The following is a 13,315-nucleotide window of genomic DNA, read 5'->3' on the forward strand; positions in this document are numbered from 1 at the left end:
CCAGCACTCCATTCGCGATTATCTCAAGCACAACGCAAACCCGGACACCACACTTGCCACACAATGGGCAGCTGTGAAAGCAGTTATTAGGGGGGAGTTCATCTCGATTCCAGTGGCAGACAATAGGGAACGAGGGTGCAAAAGGGAAGAGCTTACACAGCAGGTCCGGGAGCTAGAACGGATGCACCAGCGGACGGGAGCTCCGAGGGTGTGGCGGCAACTTAAAGCCGCTCGCCTACAGCTAACGGCGCTCGACCAGGATAGGGCAGAATTTGCGGCGCTGAGGCTGCGGCATGCCTATTATGCGGGTGGGGACAGATGTGGGCGCCTCCTAGCTCATAAACTTAGAGAAGTCCGCCAGAGACACGGAGTCAAAACGATCACTAGGGAGGACGGCACATGCGTACGGATGATGGCGCTATAGCAGAGGCATTCCGAGATTTTTACGCCACTCTTTACGTGGGGGCCCCCTTGGAGCGTCCTGCTGGGGTGGCTTTTTTAGATTCTGTCACCTTGCCTGCTTTGACCGCGGCTCAGGCCGAACATCTAGACAGAAACATCCAACTGGAGGAGGTCGTATCCGCCATATCTCGTCTCAAGCTGGGGTAGACCCCCGGTCCAGACAGCTTTCCCACTATCTTTTACAAGAAGTTTTGCTCCTTGCTCGCTCCGATTCTCACTCGGTTGTTAACCCGGGAAAGATAGTTCACATTATGGAGCTTACCGCCCAATATCCCTCCTTGACATAGATTTTAAATTATACACAGGGATACTGACGGCCCGTCTTGGCCCCCATATGCCATGCCTCATTGACCCGGACCAAGCGGGTTTCATCGCTGAACGCCAAACATCGGATAATACGAAACGGATTTTGCATATTATCGAGAAGGCTACCCGGGTCCCGGGGGAATTTATGATGCTGGCCATCGATGCCGAAAAGGCGTTTGACCGCGTGCACTGGCCCTATTTGGAACAGGTGCTAGAGAGGGTAGGGATAGAACGGTTCCGCAGCCCTTGCAAGAAATCCTCTTCTTGCGTAAACCCCACAGACCTCCTAACCTGTATGCCTCTTATATCACGCGAGTCCCCCTAGAAGTGTGGGATGCCACTAACCTCACCCACGAGCTCACATCTTTCTCCACTTACCCCGTTGATTGGCAATCCTGATTTCACCCCTGGGACGGAGGATGCCGCCTTCGCAGGCTGGAGGGCGGCTGGCTGTCGGTTTCTGTATCATGTTTATGGGGCGGAGGGGGTAAACTCGTTCACCCAGATGCGGAGAGACTTCGGGCTGCCGGAGATGGAGAGGCTAAGGTACCTGCAGGTGAGGCACTGGGCGCTTCAGCCGCAGGTTCGCTCTGGGGCAAATAGACGCTTCTCCCCCTATGAACGATGGCTCATCACACGCACGTCAGACAAAAATCTCATCTCTGATCTCTATAAGCAGCTGCAGCTTAAACACAAGCACTCCTACAATCCTAGCAGGGAACGGGAATTAGGTAGAACACTGAGTCACAAAGAATGGGAGGGTATTTATTATAGGGCTCGGCACTCTGCATACCACATGGGGCTTACGGAGACATTTACGAAGATTGTGACATATTGGTACTATACTCCGGAGCGTTTACATGCGATGGATCGCTCTCGGGAGGCGAAGTGCTGGAGTGGTTGCGGCCAGGTGGGAAGCTTAGTCCATTTGCTCTGGGAATGCACACATCTTCAATCCTATTGGACCCAGGTGCTGGATGAAGTGGACAAACACTTCGAGACTGAGATACCGCGCTTTCCAGCCTATGTACTATTGGGTCTTCCCAATCCTCTGACTTACCCACTGCGATCTCGTAGGGGCAGACAGATGGCCATCGCTTTAGGGTCAGCTACACAAAACATACTCACTCACTGGCGCACCCCATAGCTACCGACCTTCACAGGCTGGTTGCATCATTTGTGGTACGTTCTGGGTATGGAGAAATTAGCACTGACTATGGCAGGGGAGGGGGATAAATATGGCGAGTTGTGGCAGCCCTTTTTATCGCTGAATTTAGGGAAGTCACATGCCCCCGATATCTCCGGCTGTTGCACATCACAGAGGTCCGGGGGGAGGATTTCTGATAGGGGCGATAGGGGTTCGGCAAGGCTTTGGGAAGGACGTGGAGCACGGGGAGGGGGAGGGGCGAGAGCAGGGGAAGGGGCTTTTTAGGGTTTCCGTTTTTCCTTTTTATTTAAGAGTTTCTCCTTGTCAAGGTTACTATTCAACTATGCGCACACTGTTCAGATGATGCTTTATAACGATTTGATCAATGGTTATATCACTCCAGTGTATGATGATCGATATGTGTACGCAGTTTTGTTTGAAGCCTGCAAACTAATAAAAACATTTAAACCATAAAAAAGAAATCCCAATTGAGAGATCTGCACACCGTCGCATCTAATCAGTTAATAAGCTCCTCCTCTGACAGTGCGGGCAAAATCAAGAAAGAAACGTATGTAAGTGTGCATGGGTGGGGCTTACATGTAACTTCAGCTTCACTTCCGGGGCAGGATGGAGTCGTCAGGGAGCCACATGACGCCACCTGCTGGCGTACAGGAGAAATGTTGTGAAATATCGCCAGTTCTAGTCTGGTGCCTAGAGGTTATTCAGAAGGTGACAAATCTGCAATTAAACAGAATATCCACCAGATAGTGTGACCAGAGGTTTATATGGTTTCACTTCTAAAGTGTAAATAATTAGTCTACTTTTCTTCGCTATACATACATTCTTTAATGTTAAATGCAGTTTTGTTTATGTGCAGTCAGTCTTGTCTTGCTTGTTATCATTCGAAAGTCCTGCTTCAGACAACAAGTTCATATCCCATGCTAGCTGCATCAGGTAGGCCAATCACTCAGTAAAACTGTGTGATTGTACTGGGGGAACAGACAGAAGGAAGAGGAAAAGGGAAAATGGCAGACAGCTTCCTGGATGGTCTGTGTTGCAGGTATAGATGGTTGTGTTGAAGGGGGCACAGATTGCATAGGTTTGAACTTAGTAGTGTAATGTATTTTTGCTTTGATATCTCAATGGTGATGATGTTGATCACCAGCTCTGTTTCCCAGTCCCCAACAAAGGTTGTGCAGAAGTGAAGGAAATTATTACCTTAAAGTTTATAGTCTGCATAACAAAGTGCCATGATTTGGCACGGGTCCTCCTTCATTTAGTATTATGACCCAAATAAATAAATATTTATGTAGAAGATTCTATATTGACCCGACAGGTCATTGTGAAAGCTCTTTAAAGCGCTGGATAAACAGTACAGATCTTTCTAAAGCTCTCATTTCAGTGATTTCCAAGGATGGTGATTAATGGTTTGAAGATGGTTAGTCCTGCTTCAGCCCAGCATGCAAGCTGTGCATGGGACAGAGCCAAACTTGTCTAGAAAAAAAAATAGAGATGTAGGAAATCTCAGGTAAGGTCTTGTCTGCCTGTGTCTGGTCCCTGGCAGTTGGGACTGGTTCTAGTCAGCTGCTGGGGCCTGGTTCCTGAAATTGGTCCTATTGACACACTGGTACACCAAAAACAACCTTACAAATAGTGGCATTCATGTCTTTCTTAATCTTGAGATATTTAGTTGCGATCGTATAGTTAGTTCCACTACATTCCAATGGTAGTGAACCAGAATTATGATCTTTATTACATATTTAATATGTTTGAGCTTTCTTTGGCATTTTCAAGCAACATTCTTTGGTCAGAGGTGCCTTGAACTGAATCCTTTGCTATATTAGGAGCTGGTGGTCTGATTTAAAAGCAGGGGCGACGTTCTCATGGATTTTGATTTTTAAAACCTTCTTAACCACCCAATTATGAATTTCTTGCAGTTTGTTTCTTTACCTGATGTTAGCCAGCACCTGTACTGCAGTTTTCTAACCCCAAAAGGACCCTGTGCTCTTGGTATTGCGCTAAGATAGTTGGCACAGGTTGAATTATTCCTCCCCTTCATCAGTTAGACCCTCAAACGAATCAGTCTCTATTGAGGGTCATGGTGAGTTGGAATGCTTTCTTTTGCTTGCTGGTTGACTGGGATTTGCTGGTTACAAATACTGTGGAGTGACCCATAATTTCACAAGGGGTCAAATCAGGAGAGTGAAATGGACTGTTGTAAAATACTTGTCTGTCTCGTAATTAATTGACTGTTCCAGAGAAAGTTTATTTTGTCAGTGAACATGTTACTTTTGATGACCGAGATTTACAAACACTCTGCCATTTACCAGAATTGTGCCTTAGTTTTTGTATGGAGGGGGCCTTTATTGAGCACATCCGATTTTAATTTAAACCATGTGGACCTCCAGCACTTAACGGCCAGATAACATTTTTGTTAATTACTCGATGTTGCTTTGTTCTGAAAAGTGTTAGGCACTTAAGATTTGTTTTGGACCTCCTTAACTTTACTTTTCTGTTGATCTGTTTTTAAAAAAAGCCCTGCCTTCTAAAAGGGTCAGGACTTGCTGAACATATCCACATTATTTCGTTGTATTACTGTTTTGCTTTTGTATGTTTTTTCTTCCTTCTTTTTCTATCCTTTCCTCGTTATGTTCTCCCTTACCATAAGTCCTTACTCCCCCACTTTTAATTGCCCTCTTTTGTTCTTCATTGTCTTATTGTCTTTCTACTCGTGATCTATTTTTTCCTTCCCTCCTATGATTCTTGTATTCCATTCTCAGTATCTTTACCTCCTTTATCCTTTTTGCTACCTTTCTTTTTTGTGCTTTTAATTCTCTTCTAACTCCTCCAGTCTCAATTATTCCAGCCTCTCGGTCTGTTTTCACGTATATCCATGTTGTCCATACTTTTTCTCCTTTTTTCTTCTGCTTATTATGCAGTAAGTGTACTTCAAAGATTTCTCTAACTGGAAGGTCTTTTGTGTAGTTTTTAGGTGCTCCAAACCTTCCGGTCTACACTGTTGATTGCAGTAGTAGTGGGACAGGAATTTTAACTGGTTCTGTGGTTCATGTGAAAAATATCAAGAAAGACCAATTGCTTAAAGCAAAGATTGAAGTACCAGTAAGTAAACAAGGCTATTGCTTTATTCATAAAGATGCATGTAAAAGGGTGTGGTCTTGCTTTGAATAAATGGAGTGATGCTTAAGCTGAAAGAATAATTGTATGAAGGATAATCTTTTTTTTTAGCATTTGGCTGGTCATAGGTTAAATTGTCTACTGACTACAATCCTATTAATGGCACTTGTTTGACATTTGTTTTTAAAGAAAATCTCCCAATTTTCACTGCACCTTCTATCTAATGAGCTCCAATGTGTGTTCCTAAACTCTTTAGATTATGTTGTGCTGAACATAAATTACAATTACAGGTGATATGGACATCGGAAGGAAGATGGCAGTGATTGCACCCCTTTCTCTATATGCCCAAAAAAGACATTTATGCTATTGTTCCCTTCATAAATATATAGTATGTTGGTGTTTGTGGTGCAGCAGTATGGTGTTTTATCTTCTCTAGAAGTATGAAGGAAGCCTCTCTAATTTCATTATTACCTACTTCTCCTTTTTATAACATCGAGAATTATCTACATTACCCTCGGGAGACCTGATCTCCTCAAGAGTTGAGTATTTGTTCTCCCTAATGGATTCAGATTCTTCCAGCAGATTAATGACATTTAAAACAGTGGTCCAGGTGTAGACTGGAATTTAAATCCTTGCACTGCCACAAGACGGAGCCAAGCAATCCCTTAACATGATGGTCATCACCAAACCTCACAATTTGACCATATAAGTGTCCTGTCACTGCTCCTTAACTCATTCCCAATCAAATTTCCCACAGCCACAGAAACTTGAGAACTACAAACTGAATAATTAACGGCAAACCAGAAACCTGCGTACTACAAACTGCATAATGTGCAGTAAACTAATAGGATGTACATTCTTCAGAGCAAAGATTTTACAATAAGTGGTAGGTATTTAATAAGTCTGTGAGAAGGCTTAGTTTTCTTGTGAGCCAGTGCACGTTGTCTCTTGGCACATTATACCCATGCACCTTGGGAGATGGTGTAACTGGCAACTGAAAGCTTGTTGGAACATATGCTTGGTGCTTTTTCCTTGATGGTCAGGATGCAGTCAACCATATTTTGCGTTGTTTTAGATGCTGCAATACATTGGCCAAGTCCATGAGTATCAGTATAAACATGAGACCTGAAGCCCATCCAGGTGTGACGTCTCATATTTACACTGGTGCACATGGACATCCCATGCATTTCCTTCACTAGCTTCAAATGGGATGTCCGGGCTAATCCTCTGGATGTGCCCTTTGATGGGAAAAGGCGTTTTGGTGATCAAAGCTGATTCGGAGCTGAAACACATCAAACAAAGCAGACTAGTGCTCACCTCCAGTGGTTATTTCCAGTGCACCAATTTCACTGTAGCAGTCACTTCACCGGCATCAACATATGCAGCATTTCCAACAGCGAAGCAGCTTTTTTTTGTAAATTTAGAGGATGTAGTGGATGGAAGTTAGGTGGGAACGGCAGCAGAAACCCCTCACCTACTCCTATCGCACCATTTGAATACCACTTTATTGCAACTTCAGGTAAACACGAGTATCCAGTTAGAGTACTGATGTCAGCGCCTAGTGAGATGTAGGGGGCTGTCACTTCAGGCTGGCAGCAACCATGATCATAGTCAATGGCTTTACCCTTCCTTTCAAAGAAGGCCCCTCTTCCATTTCTCCATTTTATTCTTGTCGGTCCTAGTCAACCATACCCAGATTCTGGTTAGAGAAGTGCGCATTGAAGATATCAACCAAGTGCTCAAGCCAGAGAAATGCTGAGTGTTCTATTCTCATTAATTGTGGTTCACAAAAAGGGTAGGTGGCTGTGACCCATTCTGGATATCAGGCTTTTGGATCATTTCTGCGCAAGGTTAAGTTTGGAAATGCTCTCCCTGGCTCAAAGCCTGTTGGTGCTGCTGTTTCAGGATTGTATGGTGTACTGGATTTGCTTGATAACTACTTTTCTACATCGTAGTCCTGGAATCTTGGACTGAGATTTTTTTTATGTGTAAAGTCCTCTCAATTATCCCTCTCACTTTCATCCACTCCTCAACCATATGCGTCTCCCTGAAGGTCCTGTTATTGATTGCAGCCCACCATCGTTGTTGTCGATGTATATATTTTCTGTACCTTGATGTCTAGCTGCTGAAAGTAGATTTGGCCTGGGCAGCGTGGGATCCCCTCCAGAACACACATGGTCTCTTTTTCAGTGTGGGATTTTCAATCAATTATCACTAGATCACATCCGATCTCAGGGCATTTTGTTCATTGAAGCTAATCTGGCTACAACTATCTTGAAGCTTTTTCTGCCTGTACAGCATTTGGAGTATGATACTGATAATTCTGGGAGACTTTTTTATGGTCTAACCATCCTTGTTCAGAGTTTTTGGCCTCCTTTATCTGTCGCATGCCCCACACGAAATAGCTACGCCAATGGTGCCTGCGTCTTCAGCAGATTCATAGCTCAGATTTGCAGTAGTGGATACTCGTGGACCACCTAATCTGCGGCAGGCCATTTCCCCCACCCGTACAGCCTCGTCCCTTGGTTGGGGATGAGGCATTGTTTTCTTTTGGTCTAGATAGAAATCAGATGTGTTAGGTCAGGATATGAGATTTCCTCCCCAGCTTGATTGAGAACCGTCACATTGGAAGTAAAGGTTGTATTAATCATCAAAAGGAGCTACTCCCTACCTTTCATTTACTTCCCACTTTGCTTTTCCCTCCTCCCTTAAAGGAGCAATGGTCTGCGTACCATTTCACACAGTTGTGGCAAGAAGTTTGCCTTCTGCTAGCAAAGGGTGCCATCGAGCAGATCTAGCTTCAGAGAGAGGAACATGCACTAGTTGATGAGAATGCGTGGACAGGGATTGAAAAGACACCCTTATAGCACTGCCCCCAGTGCCACTCCAAGTTCCCCTGGACTAACTACCATCAACACTGCAACTTCTGCCTCTCTTGTGAGCTCAACTACATCACTTAGCCGCCTGCCTCACCTTTTGGTCGAAGAAGACTCTTCCTCAGAGGCGCAGTTTGTCCAGTCCAGCTTGGGGCCAAGCTCCCCCTTCGAGTCCAAGGGAGAAGTACAGCAGGAGCCCAATGACTTCAACTGTGAGTATGGTAGGCACCCACACATAACCCAAGCCAGTGAAGTGGCCACATGTAGAGGCAGAGCACTGCCACAGAGGGGTCAGGCATCCAGCCCAGCCCCAAAACAGCGTCCTGCTGGGCCAACACTGCCTTCAGGGGGGATGGTTAGCACTAATTGAAGCCTTTCGGAGCTGACAACGCTCGCTCCTCTGGCCGCAAAGATCTTGCACAAGCCTTAGGACCCTTTGAAGCCGGCAGGGCCCTCGACACTAGCACCAAAGCCCACATTAGTGTGGAAATGAGCCTTGCCGTTGAAGACTCCCTCGGCACCGCTAGAGAACTTGGCACCGAAAAGGCCATTCACAGCCAGCTCTGAGAATTCGGAGTAGTCCATCCTCCAATGGCTGCAGGAGGAGCTAGATGCCCCCCTAAAGCTTCTGTTTATACACCCAGCGGTGGGCAAGATCTCCACCAACCTGCTGACAAAGCCACTGGCGACTCTGTTGAGGAAGAGAAAATTTTCTTTTGAGGAGTAGATTACTTTGGAGCCCCCTCCACCTCCCAAGCATAAAAGACACAAGGATAGAATCACAAGATCCCCCTCCATGCTCAAACTCCTCCTCCAGCATAACCACCATGGCCTCCACCACCACCTTATTCTTGGCCTCCTCTATATTCAACGGAGAGGCTACCACACTTGTCTTACGGGAAGGGTAGCCACAAAATCCTGTCGACCCCTACGACACACCTAAAGACCCTGAGCCCAGAGATCACCTGTGAGATGACTACAGCATTGATTCTCAGGGTAATACTGGCTCGTATCTGTACCCATCCAAGCTTTCCCCAAATGATGCTACAACATACCGTGAAGTCACTCAGAGAGCAGCCACATATTACAAGGTCGATATTCATATTGTCCAGGAAAACAAATACTTTTTGGTAGGAACACTATATAAAACCCAACCCGCACTCCAGTTCCTCCCTATGCTAAAGACTATCTCTGAAACCTTTAAAGAGCCCGTTGAGGCAAATTAGAACAAGAAATACAAACCCTCGCCCATTGACCCAACCTACATTCCTGAACACCTACCTCCGGGCTCGCTAGTGGTCTGCACGATGAGTGAACTCCCATGCTACAGGAGACGTCCCATCTACAGGTTGAGTAAAAAGCTACATGCAGCAGGCAAGAGGGTAGCATGCAAGCAGCCACCCCCTGGAGGTTTGCTAACTCTGTTGGCCTGCTCTACCAATAAGACAGGGAACATTGGGAGGAGATACTGGACCTTTTTAAGCACCTCCCAGAGGAGTATAGGCAGAGAGGGCAGGAGTTGGTAACACAAGGATAAAAACCACCTCCAAGACCAGTATTCACTGCACCAAGGATGTGGCCACTACTATGTCCCAATGGATTAACACCAGTACCCTAGTCCGACGTCGTGCCTAGTTCCTTGTCACTAGTTTTAAACCAGAAGTACAACAGCATCTGCTTAACCTGCCATTCGATGGTGAACAATTCTTCGGACCACAGGTGGGCCAATCCTGATAACAAGTTACTAGGACCTGTCAAGGCCATGGGTGCCCTCCACCTATCCACCCAAAGGCGTCCTTTTGCAGGCAACAGTACTTGGCATGCAGTGTGACTACATCCTCAGACCATCTCGCTTCCTATCTGAGGCAACAGGAGACCTACCACCAGCATTCACCGCACTAGTACTCCAGAGGGGCCTACCGAGGCAACAAACCAGGTGTAGGGGCAAAGCAGTCTCTGGGAAAGGGGGTGCCTCCTCCAAGCAGTAACTTCCTTTGTCGCATCCCCTTCAAATCACACAACACTTGATAGGGGGAGACTCCAGGGATTTTTTCCTTGCTGGAAAGAGATCACCTTTCGATCGGTGGGTTCCTTCCATCATAGAGCATGTCTACTGCCATGATCTCACCTCGACCCCCACCAAAAATCTCACTGCACAAACACACCCTGAGCCCAAACACCAGCACCCATTCTAAACCTCAGGGTTCCCAACAAGTACAGCCTCTCAGAACTTTTCCTCATGGTCACCCTGCAGGATGTCATCCCGCTGCTGCAGAAAGGCAACTGAAGGATGCCTACTTCCACATCCTCATCCATCGCACTCATCGGCACAGCCTATGTTTCATAATAAGTGGTCAACATTATCAGTTCAAGGTATTACCTACCATTCCGTGTCACCACAGCCACCAGGGTATTCACCAAATGCCTAGTTCTGATAACTGCCATTTGCAGGTGGGGACACTCATGTGTTGCCCTATTTTGACGATTGGCTGTTCATGTGTGCAAGTAGGTATCTGTGTCTTGCTCACATACAAGCTACCCTAGCTCTCGTCTACAAGTTGAGTTTCACAATAAATGCCAGCAAGTCTCATGTCCAGCCTCTTGAGAGACGTGGCTCTTCTTTGAGGCCGTTCTCAATACAGACACCGGCAAAGCCTACTTCAGCCAACCCAGTGTGCAGACTTCACAGCAGCTACTACCTCTATTCCAGCCAGATCATCAACTTAGTCATAACAATAATGTGTCTCCTAGGGATGATGGCCTCATACATAGCCATAGTCCCCCGTTCAAGACTGCACGTGCATCTGCTCCAGCAGTGCCTATCAGCTTATGAGGAAATGCCTCTTTTTTGTATGGTTAACCTCTAAGTTTTTAGACTGATGCTGCTGGTTTTTTTACTCTGATAGTGCATTGAAGCCTGCTAGCCAGACCTCAGTGCCTGTGCCCTTTACACTGGTATGTCCAATTGGCTTTTGCCCAATTGGTTCAGCTAAATTGCCTGCAAGTCCCTAGTAAATATTCCCCTGGGTACCCAGAGCATGTAAGTTAGAGGGTCACTCCAGGGCATGCAGCATTAGTTATGTCACTCTGGGTGGTACTTGGGTAAAACTAGACTTCCAGCACACCATTTGCAGGTTGGAAGGACAGTTTTAGCTGCTTACCTTGCCTTGCCATTTAAAGCAATGGAAAAGTCGGACCTACCCCCGGTATATGTGTCAGTCACTCCTATATCAGGACTATTCAGTCCTGAGGCAGGATGCCACATATTCGACTGGCAGAACATGTTGTTTTAGCTGTTCTGATAGTGAAAACGTAAAAACAGTTGTTTTACTGTAGGAAAGCTTGGTCGCCCAATTGAGGAGTGTAGTGTTGCATGCTGGCTCCTCCGCTGTACTAACTCTAAAACTGTGCTGCCAAAGTGGGTCATTCAAGGTATCAAACACCTTGTTACATTAAGCCCGACTTGATTTCAAATCAAAATTTATGTAATAAGTTTCAGTATGCAACTTTATCCACTTTGTTGCCGTCAATACCCCTTTGCCCATACTGGTTGCACACGGGGTCCTGTCTCACAGACCGCTTGCTGCCGTCCTGAGGAGATACGCTAATGACTCTCAGGAAAGGATACAATAGGGGCCTGCTCTGGAAGGAGGTGTCACCTCCCTCCTGCAAGATAGCCATGCAGGTGTTGGCCCAAATGGTGAGCTTCAAAGGAGCAACCGCCTTTCAAGAGAAAATGGGTAACACTTGGGAGAGTGGTGCTCCATTGTTCAGGCAGACAGATTGGCACTAGGGACAGGAGAAAGGAAAACCGGTTGCCAAACTGGTTTTCCAAGGGCATATAGCCCCCTTGGTAGCCCTTTGGGTTGGGCCAAGGCGCTCCACACACCGGGAGAGGGGACCTTCCATGTTGGAAGTGAGCAGAATGGTGCATCCTGGGATACCCAGATGCCACACTTAACAGGAAGTGGTCATCAGGTGGGAGAGAACCTAATAGCCTACTGACTACCAACCGCATCTTGCCCTGAGGCATTTTCTGAGCTTAAGTAGGGCTCCCCTGACACCCCGATTTCAGATCGTGACTTGACTGGAAGAAGGACTGAAGGACTGGCCTGCTGAATCGTCGAGCCAGCAAGAAGAGGTTTCCCCATTGTGGACTGTTCCTGTTGGCTAGCAATGGAGAGAGACTGTGCCTACTGTGTCCTGCTCGAGGAGACATTCTCTCCAGAGTCCAGCCAAAGCCAAGAGACTCCAAGGGTCAGTGAGCTGGCTTTCTTTTCACAGCACAGGAACACAACAGCTGAGAAGCCTGCTGGGGCAAGTTGGTAGCCCAAAGTTGCCAACCGCCGCTGTGCAGCACCAGGTGGATTGTCGCATGCATCCAAACCTGCTACGGTATTTCCCTGCCCTCGCCTAGGCCCCATTCCACCTGTAAAAAGGGGCCACTATGGCATTCCTTGAAAATATCCCTAATGTTGACATTTGTATGGCAGCTACGTAGTCCACTATCAACGTATACCAAGCATTACTGTGCATATACCTGAGCACGGCAATAAGCTAGAGTTAGAATATTTTAAGAACTGTTTCAATCGTCCACACCTCCAACGATTAACCACCCCTTAAGGGAGTACTGCCTTACAGAGCATGTATATCTACTGCCACACATGCTATAAACGGAATATGTCACCCTGTAAGCACCTGTTAGTAGCGTGTAGTTCTGTAGATTCTCATGTGCCTACCCGCCTCTGTGAGTGCTAGTGGTTGCTGTAGATGTACACTTCTCCCTTTACTTATTTAAACTCGTTGTATATAACTTTTTGCATGGTTACCAAACTGCGCTTTCAACTGCTCTATCTCTACACACAACTACGATGTGAAAAACAATCTGACAATGGAGTCGGTGCCCATGCACATTGGCAACTTGGGAAAGAGTCACTATACTGTGCGACTCGAAAGACGACTTTGAAGAAAAGCAATATTTGAAATGTCCAAGTCCAACGCTAGACTGCAGGAGTATGCAGTGCATGTGAATCTACAGGGTAAGTCTCTCACCCACACAAACACTCATACTCACACTCTCAGTGAAAAACGTTAAAGGGACATTATAGTTAGATGAAAAATGTCGGTTGAAACATACCATTTTAAATTACAAAACCGCTGACTTTCACCAGTTATAGTTATCTCAAGTAATTGTAACTCGTGCCCTAAAGTAACTATAACTTGCATCCCCACCAAATATAGTGTTGTCACCAGTGAAGTAATTTCACATGTCGCAGTCATATTATCAATGATGTCATAGAACATGTCACAATTTATGTAATTTGGAAGGTAATTAGTGGGTGGCGAGGGCGCGAATGATAGTTACTTTAGGGCATTTAAAATGATATGT

General features: G+C 46.1%; 1 protein-coding gene across 1 annotated transcript in view; it reads left to right on the forward strand.

Moving 5' to 3' along the window:
* Positions 1–13,315, forward strand: part of SMCHD1 (structural maintenance of chromosomes flexible hinge domain containing 1) — a 1,955,900-nt gene that overhangs the window by 715,861 nt on the left and 1,226,724 nt on the right. The window contains exon 24 of the mRNA XM_085605822.1: positions 4,901–5,035. Coding sequence (XP_085461948.1) covers positions 4,901–5,035 — 135 coding nt within the window. The remainder of the gene's footprint in view (positions 1–4,900; positions 5,036–13,315) is intronic.

Source organism: Triturus cristatus, chromosome 5_1 (assembly GCF_964204655.1).
Source record: "Triturus cristatus chromosome 5_1, aTriCri1.1, whole genome shotgun sequence".
In the NCBI taxonomy this organism is placed as follows: domain Eukaryota; kingdom Metazoa; phylum Chordata; class Amphibia; order Caudata; family Salamandridae; genus Triturus; species Triturus cristatus.